Genomic DNA, 27,772 nt, shown 5'->3' with positions numbered 1-27,772 from the left:
TTTACTTACTGAAGTTAAGTATGTTTCAGAAAAATGTATTTCTGAAAATTCAAACCACAAAGAGAAATTTCTCTCTGAGATTCAAACCTGGCAATATTTGTCATGTTTTTGTATGGAGTTTGGTTTCCAAATAAATTACTTGAAAAAGAAACTAATCACAGCAAACAGATATTGATTAAATAATTGTGAAATTCGCTTTTTTATATCTGTACTAAAGATAACTAAGACTATGGTTGAAGGTAACTGAACTTGTTGCAATTAATTAATGATACTTATTTATTTCAGTTTGAATGAAATAGAAATTCACGCTCATTTTGCAGTGGTACAAATGTCTGTGATAAAAAGACGACATTAAATGCAACATGTTTTGTGTATGATGTCTACTTATGTTTTTTTCAGTTTTATAAGATAGGATGGGTTTTTTTTTTTTTGCCATGATATGTAATTTTAGGGATAATTTTTATAATATATTTAACTCTTAATTGGGGAAGTGAAAATTTAGGACTTAACTATGTAGGTGTGATTAACGAGACCACATCATCTTTACACTCAAATAAAATTTTCTAATGAAAGTATTAGTATGAAAATGCAGCCAATATATTCTGTAGATATTTTTCTTAATATTTAAATATGTTTTAAAAACTTTTCAAAATATAATATCATTGAAAAAATTAATTACGTTTGAACATACATTTTCTTCTCAAATTGCATGTTACAATTAATAATATTCTTGGAAAAATGTACTACTTTTTACTTTCCAAATCATATTTTTCCAGTATACAAAGGTATATAGAAAGCAACAATATAATGGAAAATTCACCAATTATATGAAAAAAAAAATAACAATGGGTAAAATTGACCCTTTTTTTTTTATTGACATCATATTTGTGCAGAAACTTGTGAACATTCATAGTATGGTTTTCAATGGCAGTTTAAGCATACTGTTTAAATACTAATATAAAATTCAGCCTATAAATTCTGTAGATATCTCGCTTGGTATATTAATATATTTTAGAAATTTTTTTAAATACATTATCGCTAAAAAAATTAATTATATTTGAACATACATATCAGAATCGGTCATCAAAAGAAAATCATCTATATAATTATCCTCATCACTAAAATCACTTTCTGTTTCATTTAAAAGTCTCTGGAACTCTTGTTTCTTAAGGGGATCAGTATGTTGGATGATATTTCGAGGACCAAGTTTTAGAGCTATCTGCTAGGCCTTGTATAATACTAGAACACTAAAAGGGAGGTACGGTCTCACTGATGTCGTGTAAAGAAATATTTAGAAAACATCTCCTGAAACCAGTTGAAAAAGGGATGTGTAGTGAAAGTAACGGAACCAGAAGCTACTAGGTCAATCTATTCGATTGAGCTAAAAATAGAATAGGGGTGATTGAAAGTCCCTCCTTAGTGGTCTGAGATACCGCATCTTCCATTTAAGGATTAAATACTAATAAAATTTGCTCTTACTTGTAGTATTCTGACAAATTTGTATGTTAAGATTGTAATTTTTATTACTTAATTTTATTAATTAAATTGTTCATTTTAACTTATTTTTGTTGTAGGCTGTTTTGATTGGAGATCATATCTCACAAAGCCTGATTTTGTTGCAGCTCCAGTTTCATGTTTTAATCATGTAAGTTTGAAGTAGCTGTTCTAAACTGCAAACATATAGTTTATCAAAATTCCATATTATAATCATCTAGACACATAGAGAACAATAGCTTAAATGGTTGTGCATATTAGTTCTTTCATTCAATGACTAAGCACTTATTATTTAAATATTTAGAAGATGTTATGAAAAGTTTATTCAAATTAATTTCATTATTTAAAGGTTATGAAATTTTTTAGAATGAAATGAGTGAAAAAGATTTTATGAAGGAACTTGCTTCCTGACAAAAGAAGTATGAATTCAGACATTAATTAGATCTGATAGTCTTTAAGTATATTTTACGTAGCTAGGCCATAATTGCTAACAAGCATAAATATTGGCATAGAATATAGCTTATATCAAAATGTCAGTGAAGCATTACAAAGGTAAATAAGAATGAAAAAGGAAGAAACTGTACAAGATATTGAAATTTGTTCTGGATGTGTTAGCAGTTTTCTTTATTATTAATAGTTTGTTGCAAAAAAAGTAGTAGAGTTCCTAAAATAAGGCTGTAGTTAGTAAAGAGCTACTGATTGAAAAATGCCAAATCTTGATATTTATTATATTTTCAGCATTAGACTGCTATACTTGACTCTTGATCACTAATGGACAATTTCGGTTCTGTTTTGTACATCATATCTGTTGCAGAAGTATACATACTAATTTGTAAATCTTAACATTAACCTGGCAGATTTTTTTGGTATTTGTAGTCAGAATTTGTATAATTTTGTGCTGTTGATAATTATACGAAAAGACTTTTAAGTCTTAATCTTAAGAATAAGAAGAATAAGTCTTAATCTTAAGAATAAGAATAATCTCTCATTTTAAAAAAACAAACATTATATGCATTAATATAGCCATGTAGTTTCTTTTAAATTAGGTATTATTCCTAGGAATCATATGAGATTGGCATGTTTCATGTATTGTCTAATTAAATAGGAGATAGATCCTTGAATGGTAAATTTTCCAGTTGTTTTTCTGGATGTGGGGGGTAGGAAATTCTCTGATTTTAAATACATATTTCTATGTGAAACAACCAATAATTTTAGGGAATTCATCTTTAATTAAGTTTTATTCTAATGGCTTGCTTTTATAGGTTCCACTTAGTCGCATGTGGGATAGTATCACAAATGGTATTTTAGTAGAGGTGAAAAGTCCAGATTGCACTACATGTTGCTCAGTTAATCCATGTTGTTACTGGATAGCTGCTGTAATTAAAGTGTCAGGTATTTGAATGTCTTATAATCTTTATATTATTTTATTGAAAACAAATAATTTTAAATGTATTTTTCTGTTTATGTGTAAACATGTTTCCAGTTCTTTATTCTCTTTCCATCAGCAGTGTTTTAAATCATGAATTTCCTTTATTATATCTATTAAAATTTATTTCAATATTCATCCATGACCATTATAGAGGAAAAGTGAAATACATTTGGATGTCGGGGAGAATGGAACAATTTGAGATTTGCAGTGAAAACCAAACCAGACAAGTACTTTTGGGTGATTAAAACTGTTAAGTGAATCTAAGTATATTGAGTTGAAATTCAGAACCGCTTGGTAGAATTATAATTATATTTTTACCTTTAAGAAATAACTTATATCAGGCTTGAATTAGAAGTATATTTCTCTCAAATTTTTTTTGTTTTGTATTAAATCAAATATACTACATTTTCCATTATTTTCAGACTGATAATTATTGTAGAAGCCATTTTCTTAATAGCTGCTTCTTCAAACATAATGTGCACAAAGACATCACACTTGCTCTTATGTAGCTTGTAATGAAAAGTAGAATTTTTTTACTGGGATGAATCTGATTCAGTAGTGCATTATAAAGTTGATAATACTATATTTCATTTAATGTTGCTATCAAATGTTTATATAAATACTACATGCTTGTTATAAATACTATATAATCATAAAAAGAATTTGTTTTTATACAAGCAGATTATTTCTGTTTTATATTCTTCCTAAGAGTTTTTAATTTAGGGGGAAAAATCCAGAATATTAAGTAAATACAAAAGATTGCTAAAAAAAACAGTTAGCTATTTGTGCATTTAGTGTAGCTCATAATTGGATTGTAGAATTTTTTGTAGCATAATTCTGGATGGAATGATCAGGCTTTTTTATTCTGTTAAATTGTAGAAAGAAAGAATTTAACTCACTTGCTGAACTGAAATAAGTAAATCCCCATTGCTCTCTTTTTAACCTATTTTATTTCTTTGAAGCATACTATTTTAGCTGTTGATAAACAAGCATATCAATTGGCAGAATTATCAATTAATTGGTGATATCGATCTGCAGTATATTATTTTTCAATGTGGAAGTCTATTGTTCCTACAGTAAGTAGAATAGAATTGATTTCACTGGCAATTAAGGAGCTGCTTTAGAGTTAAGAATGAAGTTAAATTATGATTGTACTGTTTTAAATACATACACATACAAAGAAAATGCCTGTTTAATTTAAATTTCCATTTGTATGCTTTTTTCATTTATTCTTATAAGCATATGTTTATGAACTTTTTTATATAGATATTATTGTTAATGAAGCAATTATTCTATTTTAGGCTATATGGGTTTATTACGATATGAAGGCTTTGACTCTGATTCTAGCCTAGACTTATGGGTTAATCTTTGTACAGAACCGCACATTCATCCAATTGGATGGTGTGCTGAGAACGGGATGCCTCTTGTTCCTCCCAAATGTGAGTTAAAGTTTTAAATGTTAGATTGGCTGAGATATTTTGTGCTTTTCTTCAAAATTTACTTAATCTTACTTAGTTTTCATATGTCTGCAAGCTCAATTGAAGTTTTAACTTCAAAGTTTTGCTGTGTGTAATCCACTTTAAACAATAATAGCATAACAAAGATAATAACATTGATGAAAATATTTACGATCACTCCACACTTTCCTCCCTGTTTGTATTTACACCTACATTCATATATACTGAAAAGCTAGAAAAGGGCAAAAATTGATATTTTGTAATAATTTATTTTATTAAATTTTTTTCTAAACTATCCTTTTTAGAATTATAATCCATAATTATAGTTTTATTCTATCATAAAAAGGAAAGTTATTTAATGCAAATTGTAATTCTCATATTTAATTCCTAGTTAAATTTACTTTGAATATAATATATGTATACCGTATTTAGATCTACATATTTTTGTGAATCATCTACATTTCTCTAAACTTTTCAAAAAGTCACATTATTATTTTATAATTTCTTCTTGTATCCACTTATTTTTTAAAGAAATTCCAGTTTCAGTCATAAATATTTAGGTTAAAGTCACATGCAATAAAACAAAAGTTTGATAAAAATAAATTTTTAAAAGTTTTTTTCATGATGTAGAAAAATTTTTGTGAATAGTTTTGTGAATTCATTATTGTTTCTGAATTTAGAAAAAAAATTATCTTAAATTCTACTTATATTTATATGAAAATGGCAATGATAAAATGACATCTTTCGCATGAATAGGAAACATAGAAAATAATATGTAAACATCTTTTGATGAAGTAGCTTTTTAAAAAAAATGTTTTTATTGAATTGATTGTTAGATTAAATACGTTTCGTCATTGTCCCATATTTAAGCTATTGCTGCTGTATATCATGATTTTGAATCAGTTTAGAGGAAACATCTAAGCTTTCTCCTTTTTTTTTTTTTTTTTTTTCTTATAGTCAAATTATTATTTTAAAGTTGTTCTGAAAATTTTAACCTCCAGTCTTACAAGTAATTCAATAAAACTGAATCTTCAACCTTCAATTCTCTAATTCTTCAAACTTCAAACTTTCCAATTCTTCAACTTTTAACCTCAGTACATCAGTTTATTTATTAAAACTAGCTACTTTTTTCAGCCTGCTGTTTTGATAAGAATATCATTTGTGTTTCATTTCAATGAAATTTTTTTGTATATGACGTAGTAGTCATAGTTCCCTCAACAAAGCATTTTATCTATAAAATAACAATAGATATTAAAACTATGCTGCTTTAGGCCTCATAGCTGTACTCTTTATTGTATACTAATAGATTCAAATCATATGAAATCACATTTATTCAGATAAATTAACAGTTTATGTCATTAAACACATTACATATTGCCCTTTGTGAAATCTTTACTTTCTTGTTCTTTACTTGTTAATCTTTTCTGCTGTCACCAAAAAATATCAAAAGTTTTAATTAATAATTTTTTAAAAATCTTTTTAGTTTTCTATTCTTACCCTGCAGACTAGATTGTTTCCTAATTTGATAACTCTAGATCAAATGATCTGCTTTGATCATTGCATGCATACTTTTACTTTTTCTATTATGCAAAGAGTATACCTTATTATTTCTTGAACTTATTTGCAGTAGGTAGTGAAATGGTATTAACTAGTATACAGTAAGCAACTTAAAAAAATATCACTCATATTGAAATGAAGTATTTTCACTACTTTTTTTGTTGTTGTTTATGTATTTCATCAAAATAAGTGCTGTAAGTGTAATTAACTACTGTTTTATAATTTTAGAAAGTGTGTTTCAGTGATTGAAGATAAGCACAATGACTGGAAGGAGTATCTGATGAGAAGAATGTCGAGAGTTCGCACTACACCTTCTGATTTTGCCTTGAAAGTATGTACTTCTTTTAAGAGTCTCTCTGTTACATTTAAGCTAAAAAAGCCTTAGAAGTATTTCTTTAATGTAATTAGTATATCAAAATTAGAACTTAAAAAAAGAAGGATTCTGATCATAATTTAATTTTCCAAATAATTTTTTAAATGCTGTTTAATGTTAATAGTTTTTTTATTTAATTTTAACAAACCATAATATGATTGTAACATAGCATTGAAATCTAAAATTATTTATTTGTTTTAAGAAATTTGCTCCCATTTAGAAACTTAAACATATGCAGCAAAGTCATTCACAAAAATATATCCTTTTTCTGTAGTTGACATTTAAAGCTGCTAATTAATTCTTGTATTTTTGCAATCATTTATTATATACTTTACTGTAACACTACATACTTATATTGTGATATTATATATTTTATAATATTTGCATTAAAAAGTGCAATTACATTGGAACTTGGGAAAATTTTAAAAGACAATAGTTTCCACAGCAAAAAGCATTAGATTCTCAATACATAAAACTTGAAACCTTTTGATAACTTGATAGGGCATTTTGTGGTGCAGTCAGATTATAATCAAAATAGTGTTAAATATTTTAATTTTATTACAAAAAAATGAAGTTAGTTTCTTGTAAATTACTACCAATGTACTCCTAAACAAATGTGATGATACTTTAAGTGTTTAAAAATATGCTGGACTAATTATTTAAAATAGTAACTAAAAGGAAAGGCGGGTCATTTTAAATAGGCATAGCAATAGGAAGCAACCCATGCATATATACGCAACCCATGTTGATACAATAACAATATATTGTAGTTTCTAATTTTATTTTTTTCTATAAGTTTTATTTTTTTTATACTGCAAATATGTGAATATTTGGTAGAACTAATGTACTTTAAAAAAAATTAATAATAATTCAATTTTTCATTTAAATTTTTTAATATAAATTTATAAATAAATATTTTGTTATAAAAATTTTACTCATTTGTATTACAAGAACAGTTGTTACAAATTCATCTGCCAACATCAATTCTGTAACATTATAAAAATCAGTGAATTCGGAGTTATTATTCAAATTTTTTAAAGTTCATAATTTTGTATACTTTGACTTTCTAACTATAAACTTATATGCAGTGGAATGTTTTCTTTATAACTTTCAAATTCGCAAATCTAAATGAACTGTATAGGAATTAAAATGAAAATAGGCAAAGTTACAAGCATTTTATGAATACATATTTTGAACTGATGCTTTTAAAATACAGCTAATATGCAGTTTCTTTCTTTTCCTTTCTTCCCCTCCTATTTTGACATGGATTCTATAGAATATATATTGTCTTAAATATTGAAAGTTTGTTTATAAGATAACTGTAGTGATACAGAATAAATGCCCTATATATTAGCAATATTTAGATAAAAATGATTAATTAAAAAGAAATGAAAAATTATGCAAGATGTTTCCTTTATCATGCATATTAGTATATCATTATTATACAATATACATTGCTCATATATTGAATATACTGTTCACTGCACAGAAGAATTTTAAAACAGATTAACACATTTTTCTTTTAACTAGGTTACATTTAACATTATACTAATGATATCATAAATAAATGTTTAATTCATAAGTAAAACAGGTTTCTTTATGGAAATTTAACTTCTTAAAATTAAGCAATTAAATATCCTCTGCTGATTATTTGAAATTGTTGTTGTTCAGTTTATTAAAAACGATAATATGTGTATTTAAATAAAATATTTTATTGGATTTTTTCAATAAATGTAGATTTTTTTAAAAAAATAATTTCTAAACTGATTTTTGTAGCTTGAAGAGCATAAGCACAACATAATAAAGAAAGGCATGAAATTGGAAGTAGTTGACAAAAATCTGATATCTGCTGTGCGACTAGCTACAGTCAGAAAAGTCATTGGAGGTCGTCTGCATTTGAAATATGATGATTCAGAAGCAGAAGATGATGGATTTTGGTGCCATGAACGATCTCCTTTGATACATCCTATTGGCTGGGCTCAGATTGTGGGACATGCTTTAAAAGGAAAACCAGGTTTATTTTTTATTTTCAGGCAGTAGTTACTAGAGAATATTCCAAGCAAATAAGCATGGAACAATAAGTATTTATTTTACAGACTTATACATATGGTACTGATACAATTTAAGAAACAATTTAACCAAAAAAAATCTATAGATATCTTAATATATATAAATTACGTGTCACGTTGTTTGTCCGCGATGGACTCCTAAACTACTTAACCGATTTTAATCAAATTTGCACACCGTGTGCAGTTTGATCTAACTTAAAAGATAGGATAGCCCTTTTTTGAATTTTTAATTAGAATTTTAATTATTAATTAAAAACTAACTTTCCCGCCAAAAAAATCTTCCAATTCCCCCACCGCCAACTTTCCCGCCAAAAAATCTTCATTTTCCCATCGCCAAATGAGTACGGCTACAGTTTTTTCCCCCAACAGTCATGAGGCTAGGCTTCAGATTTTTTGACTGATTATTTGAAACGATTCTATTTATTTTCTTAATGTTTGATGCATTTAAAATTAAATATTGTTAATTAATCGATCTTTCAGATTCATTCTTAAGTACTTTTGAATTAAAATAAAACAGAATAAAGGAAATTAAAAATTTCTAATCTGCATAGCGTTACCCCAACTGCCTTAGAAAAACTCACGCATTTGCGTTACCGTAACGCGTTGAAAATTCACGCATGCGCATTGTGTTCTGATTGTTGACATGACAACCATTATAACTGATGATTTAAATTATTTTTAGGTTAGTTGCATGTTTTTGTAATTAAATTGTATTTATGTTAGTTATATATTTTTTGTATACACTTATAGTTTTAAGTACATCGTTTTTTTAGTTTTTTTTAAGCTGTTTTCAACCGATTATTTTAAACGATTCGTTTTATTTCCTTAGTGTTTGATGCATTTAAAATTAAACATTGTTAATTAATCGTTCTGGTCATAATGAATCTGAGAATATTTTGTTGACAAATTCTTGAAATATTACATAAATTTGGAAAGATATTCTTTACTGCCCATAATGTTTAAACGCTCAGTGACTGTTTTCAGTAATCATATTACAAAAAAATACTTTGTTTCAGTAAAAAATATTATTATATTAATTGCATATTAATCCTTTCCACTTTAATTTATAGTTTAAATTCTACGGGGACTAACAGAAAATTAGAGAGATACATATTACGTTATGACTGAAGGCGTTTATAATATTATGAGAGAATTATATGACGATCAAAATTTGAAGTTTTAAAATATTTTGATGAAGAAGCTATTAAAGTAGGAATTGCATAAAATATTTAATTATTAAAATTTTAACGAACATTAAGATTGGCGAACCGGCTGGTCGCCAAAGGCGGCTAGTAGTTATATATAATAATATATATTGTATCATAATTATGGTACAGTTCGTGAAGGATTGATGAGCTAACATCTGGAGAGTTGTATATATGACTGAAGAGCTTTATTATGTATTGATGGGCTGAATGGTTAGGCATCCTGCCAGCTTGCAAAGGTATAAAGTATGTACATATATGATTGGCATTGGATGCTGGAGTTGGAACTCTTAAATTAATAATTCATCATGTGATTCTAAATGGGATATGCATTGAACTCCAGATCTGTGTCTTAACTGATGCTTGTATTAGTGTAGGATTCAAGCAAATGCTCAATATAATTTGAAGATGTTCATAGATAATATATTCACGTAAAGACTAGTTCTTGTCTACTGACTCATGGCAAACTTAAAAGTACCGTCAAGAGATCAACCACTACCTTATGACAAACTGAGATTCATCTTTGAGAGAACTGAAAGAGCCATCACTACTTAAAAGAGCATTTATGAATCATCTTTAACTTTATTTTTCCAATAATTAGGTATATAAATTTAGTTTTAACCTTTATTTATTGAAAGTTTAGTTTTAAATTTACCAATAAATGTCTTAGTTTGGTTGGAAACCTTATTTATTTTTATGTCCTAAAGTTGCAACATTTTATCATATAAATAGTGTAGCAATTTTTCCATGCTAAGCCTCAATGAATGATTTGTAAGAAAATGGAACATCTAAGCTGCAATGAATGTCTCCTCTTTCTGTATCTCTTTTTTTAAGAACAGTCTGGCCAGCCAACTGAGAAATCGGGAAAACAGGAAGGTCTGAAAAAATCAGGAAATTTGTTATAAAACTTGAAATTATTTTATAAATTTGTAATTTTTATCGAACATGATAATTCGCTGTTATTTTATCATAAGTAGTATGAAACACCTTTGGCAACTAACAAAAATCAAACTTTTACTTATAATCTAAAACAGACTGTAAAAGAGAGAGATTAACCACCATCTTATATATTACATATATATATAAAGATATAATATTTTCGCTGAAAGTTTTTGCTTTTTTTCCTATGGACAAGTCATCAACATGATTAGCGAAAATGGTTTTGTGTACTGTGGGGAAAGGCAGCTTCAGTAAAGCCCAACTTCTGTTCCTGTTATGATTTTGAGCTTGAATATGTCTCTATTATTTAAAAAGATATATATGGAACTATCGCCCCCACCCCACACACACCTTTTCTTCGAACATCAAATCGATCATATTGCATGTTATAAGGACGAAAGTATGAATTTTGAATATTAATATTACTTGTTGTAAAATATTGAACAATTATTATAATTCCAAAACAATTTATTTTAATTAAATAAATATTTTACATTAATAATTTTTTCCCCTCCTCTCGTGCATTCTTTTATTGAATTATGAAGTATCGGACATTATTTCTATTATTTCCGTAAAACATTTTTTTTTTTGTTTATTTTTAAACATTCTGAGCACGGATTATAAAATTCTTCATATGAATTGATGCTATGGAGGACATTGCTAATATTTCCTTTTAACATTTTTTTAAATAAAAAAAAATTATATTTAAATTAAAAAATTAATTAATTTTTAAAAATTCTCCATACATTTAATAAAATGTTCTATGATTTTAAAATGATGTTAAACATGAGAAATTAATTTGTTTGATACATTATAGGTACACATGTCTCTTGTAATTAAAAAAAAATTTAAAGAATGGGGCTGCATTTTTTAAATTATAGTTTGATGTATATGAACTGTTTGTCATAAAAATTTACAAAATTCATTCAAACTATCTTTTTTGAAATTTATATCTCTAAAACATTTTTCTTTTAGTGCAATAAAGAAAAGAAAATGATAAGGACCTATTTTCTACATTTTTCTTTATTTTATGGGATAAACATTGAGCCAGCGTGCAAGCGATTTCTTTCTTTTTTAAAAAAAAATTATGGTTGCTGAATTGAAGATCAATGCAGTTTTGATTTCATTGAAGAATTTTTGTTATTCTGATGCAGAGATTTCATTTTGTATTTGAAATGAATTTTATTATTTTTATTTTATTTTTTGTATTTGAAATGAATTTTATTTTTTAGTAAAATTATTGTTCAGTTTTGATTGGTATGTTGGTAATCAATATGGAAGGAAACAAATAATTTCATTCTTAAGCACTCCACCAAAGTGTATATATTTTTGAAATGCATTTTTCATGAGTAAATTTGATGAACAGTTCTGAGATATGACTGGTTAGCTAAAGTCTAGATGGATATGTATCTTTTAGTAATGGTTAGGGGTTAAAAAGGGAAGGGTTTTACTTAATTTAAGCTCATCTGAAATTCAATAAATTAATTTTTGTTGTTGTTGTTGTTATTCTGAAAATGAAATTTTGTTTTGCATTGATATCAGTTTAAAAAGTAGAAAAAAAATGAAATAAAATTAAGAACATATTGTGCAATAATTAAAGACAATAAAATAAAGAGACATCATTCTGAAGATATTCGAAACGTCTGAAAAATGTCGAAATTTCTACGAAAGCCTGGAAAAGTCAGTAAATTGCAAATGGCAGAAAAAAAAATCCCCTGTTAAAATAAATAGTATGCTGATTTTAAATGAATATATATCATCAGTGCATTCATTTTTATTATTCATAAATCTTTAGCTTTAGAATATATAAAAATTATTAAATTAGAATGAGTGTATATATGCATTGTTTTTATTTTTAATTACCATTATGAATTGCAATTGTTTATCCTTTATCTCCTTTTAAACTTCTGGATTTTTTTATTGTGTTGTACTGTGATAACAACATGCAAGATTTTGTTATAATCTTTCCTCTTATTCACTCAATTTACAGAATATGCCAGACAATCTCTGTTAAAGACTTTGTATCGAACTTATGAACCTTTTGATGCAACATGGGACATGTTTTTACCAGTAAGTTACATTTAATTAAACATGCAAACTTTTTATTAAGATAAAAAGATTCAACTCCTTCATTCTTGGGTTACTTCTATTTTTTGTTTTAGTTTATATATTAAAGCTTTTATTTAGAAAGGTTAAGACTAATTTAGTTTCATAATATTATATTTCTATTTTATCTGCATAATTTTAAAGCTTGTTTTTCCTTAAATTGGTTTAATGTTATTAAACAATAAATTGCTGCTTAAATTGTTTAAATGACGTACAAAAAGAAGGACTGTTCTGTTTCATTCATTATTAATAGACATTTAATTTCACTGAACATTTTATAATTGTTATTAGAAAAATTAGATTTAATTTTTGCATAAACTTATACTCATTTTAGAAATCAACAACAATTTATATTAAGAAATTCTTGAATATATTTCTTTTCTTAAAAATATAGTGATAAAATTCATTTTACATTAGAATAGTTTAGTATAGAAAAATAATGTACTGGCTCCCTAATTTGTGCGAGGCAATTAACAGGTCTACTTTTATGAAATTATGTTTCAATTGGAAAATGCTATCAGCTTATATTTTTTATTTAGATAATTTTTTTAATTCTTTTTTGTATATTAATTCTGACTTGTAATCTTCTAATGCGTAATTATGACTTTCTTAAATATTATAGTATATTTTCTATGAATTATCAATTCACTGATTTATAGAAATTATATATTTTATACACTGGATTAGGTACAGGAATGATTTCCCATGTGTTTTATTCTATGCATTTTTCAGCCTAAAACATGATATCTTCATTTTTGAAGCATATATTACATATAAATAAATTTTATCATCATCATAGAAATCTATCAGAATATTCAAAGTTAATTAACTTCTAATACTGTTTATTTTATCAGATTAAATATAATATGCATATATTTTGGTTCCTTTTGTAGAAAACATTTCCAATAAAGAGTTGTAAACTGAAAGTGGTACGAAAATATTGTGTATAAGAATCGAAACTTCTGTTGATTTTTCTCCTTTCTTTCCTTAACAACATTAATCATTCAACATACTTTAATCCTAGGTACCAAACCTTATAAAGAGTCCAAAATTTAAAGAAGGGATGAAACTAGAAGCTATTGATCCTCTGAATTTGTCAACCATATGTGTTGCATCAGTAACTGAGGTTCTGAGAAATAATTACCTCATGATTGGAATTGATGGTATGACTGAAGCTGATGGATCTGACTGCTTCTGCTATCATGCTTCATCCCCTTGCATTTTCCCAGTTGGATTCTGCGAATCAAATAATCTCACTCTTACTCCTCCCAGAGGTAACAATTTTTTTCATCATCTTGAGTTTCATTAACTGGAATTACTGTATGAATAAAGTGAATGATAGTTTAATCCTCCAACTAATCCTGTGATATAAGTCAATAAAGAATTTGCAATATGCTTACTTTTACTCTTTGAGTGCCTGATTAATCATGACATTCCTTTCGATCACAGAAAACGAGCTATGCGATGAGGGTCAAATTTTTGAATAGACATCTGCATAGAACCCTTGGGCAAGTCAGTTAAAAAAAATATATTTTTATTATTGAATAATCTTGAATTCTTTCAAGTTTTTTGAATGATAAAATATTAAGATAATACTTGCACTTAGTCAAGCATAATTGGTCAAGCTTCTGTTTCTTCACTTTATCGTTGTAGTGCATATCTGTATCTCTTAAACTATTATTATATACATTTATGGATACTGTGCAGTCATGAGTTATAAAAAATATGTATATGCATTATCACTAATTTAAAAACTTATCAAATGGGAATTGTCTTTGCAAAATTTTCTTCCATACTGTCTAATAAGGTTGCTATCCTAGAGATTGCTTTCCATAGCATTGGTGTACAATTCTTTCAAAGTATTAATCTTTGATGGGAATTCAGCATTTTTACTGACTCTATCATGCAATTCTTGGTGAGTTTTTTTTTTTTTTTTTTTTTTTTTGTTCATTTTGTTTTTGAATAATTGTATTTTTAAGCCATAGTGTTTATATGTTTTGCATGTACAGATCACGAACAAGTGACTCCTTATTGCATTCATTCAACATTTGATAGGTATGTATGTTATAGATATTAAATCTGTGTTCAGAATTTTATATATCTGGCTGTCTTTGTTTTATAGTTGTCGTTTTATTTGGACAGACAGATTTGCTCTGAACAAATTTTATTCAAATTTTGTTAGAAATGTACAAATTAAGCTCTAAGACTATATACCAAATTTTATCCTTCTAGCTCAAAGAGTTTTTTTTTTTTTGTTGTTGTTGTTGTTGTCACATATAAACAGACATTTTCCAAAATGTTTTTGTTTTTTTAACTCCACGAGTTCTGAAATTTGGAGATTCATCAGAACCTAAAATTTGAATTTTTTTGATGACTACAATAGTTTCTCTGTACAATATATACAATAAAGTTAAATCTATTTGTTATATATTGTTTTATAAATCATTAATATGCATTTAAAATTAAAAGTGTGAAACTAAGCTGATCATTTTATTAAAAGAGGATTTCATATTACCTAGGCCAAAAAAATGTTTAAATCTGTCACTGTATATGATCATTAGAATGATATGCCAATATGACTATTGTTCTAGAATTGCGCATTAGGATTTTGATATGTTATTATTCTTTTCTTTAATTCTTTTGGGTTGCAATCATTTGTTGACAAGATTTCTGTTTTAGGACTAGAGAGAGACTATATTCAAAATTTGATTTTATGGAAGTCATGTCATACATGCAAATACATATAGATCTGATGTACATACATACAAATCTGATGTATGTAAACCTAATTTTGAGGGCGATACATATTTCCACTCATATTATGTATTTTGTGCTACATATTGTTTTTATTTGTAATAATATAAATTTGTAAAGCAATCATGAATAATATTATATGTGCTAAAACTTCTCTACTTTTATAAAAAGCATAGCCACCATATGCCATTAACAATAAGTTTTCTTTTAGATTTTTATTATTTTTTTATATTTTATTTAAAGAATGCAATTTAATGTTCATACTTTAGGATACAAAGGCGAATTCAGGTGGTCTGATTACCTAAGAAAAACTAAGGCTAAACCTGCTCCTTCAGTTCTTTTCCAAAGGGTGAGTTGTAATAAAATAAATTTGTTTCAAATTACTTGAATCCTTTGAAGAATGAAAGAATCCTTTTGTTAAATTGCTTTTATTCTATAAAAAAAAATTATTTTTATTGTATTGTCTTCCCTTTGTCTGCCATATATGTATATATATATATAGATTATGAGTGTTATACGTAAGCACATATGAGTGAGTATGCACGTGTTTACTTGGTTCTTTTCTTTGTGCTTATCCTTTGAATAACTTGTTTTGTATAGGCAAGATGTTCTAATGCCTCAAATTAAAACAATATATATTACTTTTGCATACTACTACTATATGTACCAATAAATGAAATTCATTTCATGTGCAAAAACTTTTTCCAATAAATTGGTGACTTTAAAACTAAACTAATAATTTCCAATAATTGGTTAACTTTTAAAATAAAACATAAGCAAATAATTGAGGTTTTTAATAAAAAATTATATTTATAACTATTTACTTTTCTTTGGTATCTTTTTAAAAATTTCCATTGGTATTTGTAAAGTTTTAAAAAAATGTGCTTTTAATATACAGCACTTACTTTCAAATATAAGTCAAGAGCACATTTTTTCTTCAAAATTTTACATATTTTCTGATAACTCTTATCTGAAGCTAACATATTTGCTATCTTGTATACAATCTTTGTTAACCTTATTTTCTGTGCCATTTTTTAAAATTAATTAATTAATTTATTTTTAAAAGATGATAAGGAAGGGAAAATTTTATATTGCAAATTTCGAACTACATTGTATTGTAATCACATTTTTGGAAAATTCTAACAGCTTACCCACTCAGCATTTCTTTGTAAATCCCCCTCCCTCTGATGTAACAAACTAGCATTAATAAATGATTTCAAAAGTAAAACAGCTGATTTTCATAAAAAAAAGAGCTAATTTAATTTAAAATTAATTTTCCCTTGATTTAAAAAAAATTATGAGCTACAGAAATAAAAATTGGGTATTTTACTTTTGAATAGTTATTTTACTAAATAATTGACAATATTTAGCAATTTATATCATAATCCAATCTGTTGAAAATGGAACTATGTTTTTTTGTAAGGTAAACGAATCCATATATAAGCCAATCCTCATAGTTTAGCTTTAGACAGCATTTTCCTCCTACACACAAAAATATGCAGAACTTAAAGACTGATATATTTTAACGAATTATTAACTCTAAAATTTCTATTTAAGTGTGCAACATTATAAATAATTAAATTGCATTTTTTCTTTGTGTATGCAATTTTAGAATGATTACAAATCTAAAAATTATTTTATTGCAGCAACATATGAATTTGTATTAATTTCATTATATTATGTTTATTAAGTAAAATTTATATAAATATTTTTCAGAACTGACTTTTATTCAATTTATATGCCTTGTACTCTGTTATTGGAATATGCACTTATATAAACTCTTCATTTTGGTATAAATGGATTAATTAAATTCATGTTTTTCTATTATGTATTTTCAGGAGATTCCAAATCATGGTTTCAAAGAGGGCATGTATCTAGAAGCAGTAGATCTGATGGAACCTGGGTTAATATGTGTAGCATCTGTCACTAAAGTGGTAGGACGTCTTCTTTGCATTCACTTCGATGGGTGGGATACAGCTTATGACCAGTGGTGTGATTGTGAAGCACCAGATCTCTTTCCTGTTGGTTGGTGTGAAATGGCTGGATACCGGTTAGAAGCACCTCGTTCTGAAGGTATTAATTCCTTTGTTATTTGTTAAGTTGACAGTTTTAAAATATAGTTTAAAGAGTTTTATGTTTGAATAATAAATATCTGTATAGATCATAAAATTATGTTCACTGCAGCAATTGCAAAACTTGCAGCCATTTTTATGTAACATATAATCTTGCATTGCTTAAAAACGTTGCTCACATGCATCAGCACTTCTGTCCTTCACAGTTGTGTCCAAAACATAACCTGGTTTCACAATGAGAATGCTCGGATTTTATTGCCAATTCAGAGAATGCTTCGATTGAAATAAGTAGTATTCCCATATGTTTTGTTTTTCATACATATTCATGCTAGATGGCCAATCTTGCAAACACTGCATCTGGTTTATGCAAATTGAATATGATAGTAGATAAAAATTTACCAATATTTGGATTATCTTTTAACATATATGATTATGATGGATTTTCCTCTAATGCATTTATATTATTATTTAATTAATAATTAGAGTGAATATATATGTATATGTATTTGTGGTAGATATATGTGTAAAAGTAAGCAAAATTTTAACATGTTTTGCTGATAATTAGCACATTTTTACACTCCGTCTTTAAATTCAGATAAAAAAATTTCAGTTATGTGTATTTTGTTGTAATTCCTGTTTTTTCCCTTAATTTTAGCAAATTTTAGATATTAAAATATAATCGATAGTTTGAATAATAGATAAGAATAAATTATTTAATAGAATGGAATGGAATGTTTAAAGAATAATAAATTTAACAGCACACAAAATACCTGCATACAAAATTGAATAAATATGAACAATCATTTTACTGAACATAATACAATCTATGCATTCATTTATAGATACTTAATACATTTGTAACTTATGTGTAAGCATTTACCTTATAATAAATGTACAAAGTTTTTAAAGTGTTATCTATGATTATCTTATTACTGTGTGCTTTATAAATAGCAGCTTAAGGTTTCAAAGTCTTGACAAATACATATAAGACATCACCTTTTTTGTTATTCAGCATATTAGAATAATGAATTATAATCTTTTAATGAAGAAATTTCACATGAAGCATTGGATAATTATTTAGCTACAATATTTTATCACATTTATCATCAAATATATATCAAGGCTGAAAAATTTTGTTTATGAATTGTTATATATAGCCACCCTAATGAATAAAAACGCCTTGTGGATTTGTCTCTTATATTCAGAATTGTGAGGGGTTTATGAGCTCTTGTGCCATTTTTAATGTCAAATAGTGCAAACTGTTCTACTGATTCACCAGTATTTTTACATCAACATCCATTTCTTCAAAGAATGAAATTGGGCAGAACTGAACCAGCTGAATATGCAATATCGCTTACTAGTGACTTTTAGCTAAACGTCCCATATAAACATGACTACCTCACATGCTGCTGCTATCCACAACCATTGCATGTGGATATATCCTAAACATCTCTCAAGAACAAAGATAAGAAATGCTGATTGGATTTGTAAAGCTGTGACTTATTGTCTGTTTTTTGTGTGTTCTGAATTAGTGAACTGATAGAAGTTGCATGGCAATGGATTATAAAGAGCAGTATCAATTTGTTGACCAAACTAATAAAAATAGAATTTAAAAGTGAAAATTAGGAACTTTTATACTTCTATAAGCATTTTCTGTAATAAGAATTAGCTAGTTATACACATAACCCTTTCTGTACTGCATGGTGTTTTTTTTGCTGTTTTAATTTTCCTTTCTGAAATTTTTATGTAAAAAGGAAACTATTAATAATATGGAACTTAAAGAGAATTAAGTTTTAAGTAGAATACTAATTGTTAGATCAATCTAAAATTGAATATTATGTGAGAAATTTTGATTAAGTAAAGTGATCAAATTACAGTAAATTAAATCAAAAATACACTTGGAACTTTGAGCCTCATTATTTTTTATGCAAAAGTGATCTCTTTAATGTTATTTTTGTTAGAAATTAAAAGTGACTTTAGTGTTAAAAGTTATTAATTTAATGTGTTGTTATTACTTCTAAAAGCTCAATAATTTAAATTAATATTTTTCCTTTTCATGTTTCAGGCAGCAGTGATTCAAAGAAAAATGTAAAAACATCTGTTACAAAGACAAGGAGAAGTGAGCATAAAAATTTTATTTTTCATCTACATTATGTAATAAAATATGCTAAGGTCAAAACATTTTTTTCAAGATTTAAGATAGCACACTACTTGCTTAAATAATTTTTTATTATTATGTTTTAATACTTTATTACTTTTTTTTTTCCTTTTCAGTTAATATATTTCAAATAAATAGGAGGGCAGAAAAAATAACAAATTTAGTTTAGAACTTAAATGTTTAATAATTTGAAAATGTTAATTTTTAATTAAAATGTCTTTAAAAAATATTTTAGTTCAGTGTCAAAAATTAATATAATTTAATAATCAATTTTATTAAATTGATTGTTAAATTTATGGAAAAAGGGTAAAACTAGTAAATACAATACAAAACATTGTATAATGTATTGAATATAAATAAATTAAATTCAATACATTATACGATGTATTAATATTTTATGAATACTAGCCACCTTTGGTGGCCACTTATTCCTAAAATTATTGACTTTTGGGGGGTTTAAATGATTAGTATGGAATGCATTTTTTAAAAAATTTCTCCTTATTATTTGATATTATTGAAAAACATGAATCTGATTGAATCAGTTTACTGCAAATTAAAAAGAGTCCGTATTGTAGAATAAAAGCTGAAGTGAAAATCCTATTATGCTGTTATCAATTGGCAAAACCATGCAATTGAATATTTTGGTGAATGAGTTTGAATCTCATTAAAACATTTAAAAATATTATTACAGATTGCATTTCAAATTTAAAAAAATATATTATTAAAATTATATGGAAAAAATGTATGATTAAAAAGATAATTTTTTTAGTCTTAAGGTAGCTTGTTTTTGCAAGAAAATTGTTTTGGCTAAGTGAAGGATAATGGTTTTGCTTAGCAATTACCCAACTAGTGAAGGTTAAGCCATTTTTGGGGGTTGATTAAACTTGCTATTTGAAGACTATTTCTTGATTTCTTTGATATCTTCTTTCCTCTGATTGATTGGGCTTCCTGATGACAGGCAAACTCTCTCCAGATACTTTCTAATCATATTTTACGCCTTCATTAATTAGCTAGGTGAAGCGTTGAATTCAATGAAATTAAAAGTGTTCAACGAAGTAGTTTGAAATTTGTATAATTGTTTACATTTGACTGGTTTTTTAATTCAAAAGGTTACCTTGTATAATAATCCAAGAGAGCTTGTAAATAAATTGGATCATGAATATTATAGTAGTGCAATACTTTTTTTTTTTATCAAGAACCATTTTTATTATTCTATCATAAAAATGATTTAAAATTGAATCTTTTCATTCAATCTTTCATTCTGAAGAAACTTGACTAATTCATAATGGGTAGGCAATTATTATACCATTGACAATCCAGCAAAAAATTTGTTATTTAAATTCTATTTTCCATTGATTATAAAATAAATTGAATTATAAAAATTTATTCACTTGTTTGAAATGGATTTTATTAAATTCCGATTTTTATAAATTGGATAGATTGTGTATTTTTTAATGTGTTGAAATAGCTTTGAACAATTGAACACTTTAGATAGATAAGTTGTTTGTAATATAAAATAATTTTAGAAAATTCAGAATGATTATTGTTGTTTTCTCTCTTTTTTTTATTTACCTTCATTTTTATTTGTTTATTTTTTTCCTTCTAGGAAAAAGACGTCTTTTCACTCAGAAGAAAAGACATAGTGAAGATTTTGATGGAGTCTCAATTAAAAACGAACCTGAAGATGCTGGTAAGTTTTATTTATGTCTTCATTCAGAACTTGGGGTAATTTTCTTGCTTATGATATTTTGGAATTACATCTTTGTTATTCCAAATGTTAGACAATCTAAACAGAATAGCTGGGTTTTTTTACCCCTTTCCCTTAATCTGGATTAAGAAAAGCAACATCTCACTTGACATTATAATTGCCAGTTGCCCTCTCAATATTGTCACAATTAAATGTTTGTATCTTAAAAAAACTTCTGATAATACTTTTGTCTGAAACCTTATTACAGATTGTATCTAAGGAAGAAAAAAAAAAAAATGTGTGTGTGTGGGGGGGTGATTTCAGAAAACATTTGAAAATAATATGATAAAAATTACAAATTCAGATTTTAGTAAATATATCATAATTATTATAGTAAATAACATATCAGATAATAATTAATCAATTCTCCCAAGAATTCCACTTTCCTCCAAAATTATCCCTATCTTTCTGCTTTTAAAATTGTCTAAAAATAAATTTTATTCTACATAAATGAGCATTAAGGAAAATTACAAACATGTTATAAGTTTTGGATGATTCAAATTTCAATGCAGATTGATGATTCTTCTATTCCTATTTAGCCAGTCAACAATTCTTAGTGCCTCTTTTAAAACATATTTTGTAATATCAAATATTGAAATAATCTCAAATGATTATGATATCACTTATTATTTACACAAAGAAATCTAATCATCTAAAATTGAAGATGCAATAGACTACAATCCATATAAAACAATTGAAGAAGTAATCTCTGATATTAAACAGCAACAACAATAAATCTCTACTATTTCTAACTGTCTTTACAAAGCAAACCCTCAGATCAATTAAAGTAATTTTTAATTAGTAAAATGAAAATTCTAATGAATAATAAAAGGTATTTCGGAGAAGATTTTGATACCATCAAAATTTAAAAACAAAGTGAATGACATAATTAAGAATGGGACATTTTATGAATCATTTTACATAATTGTTCACATTCTGTATTCAAATAATATATCTCAGTAAAAACTCGTTCAGTGTTTCAATATTGTATAGTAATTAAAAAGATTTGTAGTGCATATGTATCAAAATTATTTCTTTTTACAATTAAAATCATTAAATTTTAACATTGTAGATTTGTTTTCATTTATGCATTCTGTATATTTCTTTATCATTCTTATTAATGTATAATTCAACAAATATAGGATTTCTTGAAAACAGTTTTAAATTAGTTTTAATAATAAAAGTATCCCCCCCCCAAAAAAAAAAATTGGAGAAACGGAAATTTGTGTATAACCACATACTAGTGATTAATCGCCAAAGATGCCTGTTTAATCATAGTTAGATTATGTTTGCTAGCATTTAAGCCAAAAGTTCACTAACATTACTATATACTAACTATTAGTATGCAAATACCAAAAAATGTTTGATTTAAAAATTGAAGGGAGAAAAATGTATATCCAGTCTTTATTAATAATTAAAAAAGATACTAATTTTTTTTTTTTTTTTTTTTCTATTTTTAATCTATTTAGATACAATGTCAGTCACCAGGGAGGATTCCAGTTCAAGCTCTTAACTTTCAGCTCTCATAAAGCTGAAATTTTTCTACTGTGATAATATCAGTTTCCTTTTGATACATTCCTATATAGTTTTGCCTTTCTCTTGTGTTTTATTTAAATAAATTTTACGATTAAAGTAAACGATTATAGTAAAACTTTGATAAGTAGAAAATGATTCAACTTTTAGCAAACAGTCAATAATCCTAAATCATTCATCTTTTTTTTTTATTCATTTAAAAACATGTGTAATGCATCATATATTATTTTTATGTCTATATTGTTTTATTGTCATTGTTAAATATGTTATTGTTACTTATGGTACTTGCCATAGACAAGTCCACTGACAAAGTCAGTGATTTTAACCCGAGTTTGTGCAGTAGCTTCTGAGAGTAAAGGTCCCTGAGAACCCGAGGGCTTCAGACTTCTATCTCATATTATTCTAAAATTAATTTTTTATTGCAAGAATTAGTATTCAAGAAATTTGTGAAATTCTAAATAAACTTTTATTTTGATATATTTGCATTAAAACTGAAATGTGTGAAGGAGATATGTAATAACACTATAAAATTGGCAATAAAATATGCAATGTATATTTTATTAACAAAATAAAATACAGGGTGATGAGTAATATCACATGAATTCAGCATTATACAATTCAGAATTTAGTCACTCTCATAATAAAAGGAAAGTAAATTGAATTTCATCTAGCCTAAGCACTGATAAAAAAAAATTAACATTTAGTATAAATGCATAAAATAAATGTAGCAATCAATTATGACAGTATAAATAGGTATAGGATATAAACAAAAATTAATAAGATAAATGAACAAAAAGCATAAATAAAGATGTACATCATCAGGATCATCAATTAATTAAATGAGAGAAATTCCTAAAATATTCTGAATTATTATCTGTTTTGTCCCTTATACCAATTTCAACCAGTCTATTTTAAACCAAGTCTAAAATACTCAATGTATTGTTTTTCTTCGGGGGTGGGTAGAGAAGGTATTAAATCTGTATTAATTTTATAGAAAATATCCAAAGAACCATATCTAATGAAAATGTGAAAAATAATACAAACATAAGGAATGATACTTGCAGAGACGACAAGACAATATAACCACCTTGGCTGTTGAGATACCATGTATATAATCACAATTTGATGATTCAAACTTTCCATCAACCTCGCTAATTTCTTCCTCATTGAGTATTAGACAATTACATATCTGCATGTTGACAAATGAAGTAAAATTCTGGGCAATCAGGTATACTAGTGAAAAGTAGTTTGCAGTAACATTATTGAGAAAATGTCTATAAGAAATTATTATAAGAAGATTTCTTCAAGTTTTTATTGGCATTTTATTTTTATTTGTCACATTTTGTTTAGCATTACCCATCTAACCAAGAGAGCATTTATCTCATATTTTAATTAGTATGATAACTTCTTCAGTTTTGCATCCAAATTATATAAGGTCTGAAATTAAAGGTGATCAAGGTTTAAAAATTTTTTAATATCCCTTTACTAAGTAAATTATTTACAATATTGAGTCTCGCGTGAAATGAAAATTTGAAACCTTCAGTTTTTTATCTTAGTGTTCAATATAAATGTATTTGAATTATATTGTACGTATCCAAACAGCAAGCGAATTTATTTCATACTTTCATTGGGTTAATATATACTTAATTTCTGCATGCAAATTCAGTCATTCTGTTGAATCATGACTTTAGGATACTTTTTTTTGTAGAAAGGCCTAGAAATAAAATTGCATGGGATTAGAAAAGGACAGAATATAGATTCCCTAAAACATTAAATATTTTCATTATTCGCTTTTTAAATCATGTTCGTAATAGTATAACTTCCTTTCCTTCTAGATAAAATACAAACACAAAGTTACTCAGTTTTTGTTGGCTAGCATTTAAAAAAAAAAAGAATCTTTTGAAATGTGAAATAGAATTCTGTTGTTAATAATAGCAAGGAGAGTATATTATCTATATACATTTCTCACTTGATTCGCTGATACTCTTTCTTTTAAACAAACACATGGTTGTTTCAAATTATACACTGAATATATCATTGATGAATGTACTCTTAAAAAAAATCAGTGGAAAGCTCATTGAATTGTTACTACAAATTCTGTCTTATTAAACTGGGGGGAGAGAGGTTACCTTTTTCATTCCCCCAATATAACAAGTGATACCTGTGACCTAATATGCCTTCCCCACCCCCACTTCCCACTCAGTCACTGTTAAGTTATAAATGAAGTTGATGGAAAGTATTATTCTCTCACCCTTTTGTCAAATGTAGTTTACATTTTTATATGAATCAATCTTGAAAACCATATGCTAAATTAGGTTTTATTCAATTTGAACAAAATCTAACATTCAATGAAGTTTTCAGAATTGTCAATGATTTTTTCAGTTGCTAATTGAATAAAAGAGGTTTTACTTAAGTTAGATGGGTGAGGGGTTTTTGTGTATGTGATGTCTAAAATTTGTCAAGTATTAATTAAATAGTAGCTATTAAATTGTTTTGAGCTTATTGAAAAATTTTAAAAATTATGCATGTATTTGTTTTTATTTTATCTTATGTATAGTAGAAGAGTCATTAAATTTATTTATTTGCCATTGTAATGTTTTGATAAATTACAATTATAGCCATTTAATACATATCTGTACATGCATATACAAAGTGGTTCAAAAATATCTGACTCAAATTTAATAGCAGGTAGTGGGGATAGAAATAATCAGAATTTGTAATGGAATGTGTTGCCAGAAAGGCTTGTTAAAATAATGGCATGTGAAGAAGATATGAGCAATAAGCAAGTCCAGAGAAACAGCAATATATTGATTCCACTTCTCAGAATAAGTGCTGAAAATTGTGGACATAATATTTATACATGGATTGCTTACGCAAGTAATACATGGATTGGTTTCTATTAGTAAAGATTTCAAACATTTCCAGCTGCAGCAGCAGTTTAAATTTTAAAGATCTTTGTTGGATTGAATGAGATTTTCTTTGATCTTATTCTTTGCAAGCTTATAGAAAAAACAAATGCATGTTAACTTGGTGATTGAGATAGTGGAGTATCTGCTGTGCTTGTGACAGGATTGCTCTCAAAATTATGTTCGTTCAGAGAAAGTGTTTTTTCCATAGAATCTGAAATGATCCAGTTTCACGCAGCAATCAACAAAATATTTGAATGTCCAGTTGTCGACTTGGAAGTATCCTGTTTAAATCCTTTCAGCAGCTGAATCTTTTCTTTCCGCAGTCTCATATTTGTAACCTGGCTCTGTATTCATATAGAAATTCATACTATTGAAATCTGCTGCCTGAATTGTGTGAACAACGATTTGCAACAGCACTCTGTACTATCTCAATGTGTCACTCCTACATATATATTTCTTAACCAAATCTTATTATTTTTATACCCACACCCTCCAACTCTGGTTACCCAGTCATCCATAACACTTCTTACAGATATAATATAATTTAATATAATAATAATAATTTGGTGGTATCTGTTATAACAGATATTATTCCACAAATTATTGGAGAATAGATATTCCCAAAGAATTTTGATTAGATAAAACATAATTTAAAATTATTTAACAGACATTTTTTATTGACTAAATATATTAATGAAATAATTTTATTTCAAAAAACACACAATATGATTTTGTGATCAAACAAATTAAAACTTTTGTCATATTTACGATTTTTTTTTTATTATTATTATTAAATAGCAAGAATTTCTGCTTTTTTTAAAAAAAAAAAAGTCTTTACTGCTCAGTTAAACATCATAGCAAACTCCCATATGCATTTTGTAATGAGGAGTGACTTCAATGTTTTTGCATTCATACTAGAACAGGATTCCGTATTTTTTACAATTTTTTTTACCTTGCTAAAAAAAAAAAAATTGTCACTAAACATCTTCACTGCTGTGAGCGAGGAAGGGTATTTTTTGCGTTGTTTGTAGTTTTCCATAATTTTTCATTATATATTTGTTACTCCATAGTTTTGACCTAACCTCTGCAATTTCGCCTAACTAAGGAAATTCCGTTGATGTTGGAGGGTATGTATACCTTCTTTTAAATTTGTGTTTGTATATTTTTGAATTAGTTTGAAATATTTTACTTAAACAATACTCTTTTAATTTTAATGAACTCTCCATATGTCATAAAAAGTTTCTTGCATCGTTTAGTACAAATTCATACTGTCTGTTAGAAAACATAATTCAAATATTTCATATAAATTATATCAACACAATTATTTGTATTATATAATTTCCAATAACAGTAGATACATGTTTATAAAAAATCTTTTATCTCGATGTAAAATGTATTAAAATTTCTTGTGATATAAATCATACCTTTGAATAATATGATATAGTAATTTTAACATGTTTTTCTTTGTATCAATTTGGAAATAAAAATCATTTTGATACTTCTTTATGGTTTAGTGTACCTTTATTGTATTTACATGAACCTCTTACATATTCATTCTAATTATATAAAACAACTTATATTTACAAAATGCCAAACACATTACAGCATATTATTGTACATAAAAAACTATCCACATAATTTGAAACGTCATTCACTAATTCAAAATTACACTGATTAATTAAACACACTAATTTTTCAAAGCTATGACAACAAAATGTTAATCGATATTTCGATTAACATTTCGATAGATAGGCAAATATTTCGAATATACGATTTACTAGATGAGAGAAAATCATATCTACAATATCTGATTCTCTATGTGGAGCACAGATTCTGTGTGTAGAAAAAAATTGAACTCTTATATGTTGTTTATAAATAATAAAAAATTGACATTTATATACCCCTTGACATAAATAGACTATCAAGATTTCTTTTCTTTGATATTCCCACTTCGGTTTCTTTGCCAGTTT

General features: G+C 26.5%; 1 protein-coding gene across 1 annotated transcript; it reads left to right on the top strand.

Annotated features, from left to right (window-relative positions):
- The first annotated feature begins 110 nt into the window (after positions 1 to 110).
- On the top strand, positions 111 to 27,210 carry LOC129983806 (MBT domain-containing protein 1-like). Its single transcript, XM_056093445.1, has 13 exons — positions 111 to 239; positions 1,575 to 1,645; positions 2,757 to 2,886; positions 4,225 to 4,362; positions 6,180 to 6,268; positions 8,087 to 8,324; positions 12,514 to 12,593; positions 13,654 to 13,903; positions 15,653 to 15,732; positions 17,222 to 17,456; positions 19,521 to 19,574; positions 21,220 to 21,303; positions 22,830 to 27,210. The coding sequence occupies exons 1-13, from the start codon at positions 230 to 232 to the stop codon at positions 22,871 to 22,873; spliced, it is 1,503 nt and encodes a 500-aa protein (XP_055949420.1). The 5' UTR covers positions 111 to 229; the 3' UTR covers positions 22,874 to 27,210.
- The last annotated feature ends 562 nt before the right edge of the window (positions 27,211 to 27,772 follow it).

Source organism: Argiope bruennichi, chromosome 9 (assembly GCF_947563725.1).
Source record: "Argiope bruennichi chromosome 9, qqArgBrue1.1, whole genome shotgun sequence".
In the NCBI taxonomy this organism is placed as follows: domain Eukaryota; kingdom Metazoa; phylum Arthropoda; class Arachnida; order Araneae; family Araneidae; genus Argiope; species Argiope bruennichi.
Note: the sequence above shows the minus strand (reverse complement) of the source record. Positions and strands in the feature narration are given on the sequence as shown.

What these genes read in the sequence shown, in the direction of transcription:
- LOC129983806 (XM_056093445.1), top strand. An exon ending in TGCTGTAATTAAAGTGTCAG is followed by an intron (nt 2,887 to 4,224) that starts GTATTTGAATGT and finishes ATTCTATTTTAG; the next exon opens with GCTATATGGGTTTATTACGA. An exon ending in CTTCTGATTTTGCCTTGAAA is followed by an intron (nt 6,269 to 8,086) that starts GTATGTACTTCT and finishes TGATTTTTGTAG; the next exon opens with CTTGAAGAGCATAAGCACAA.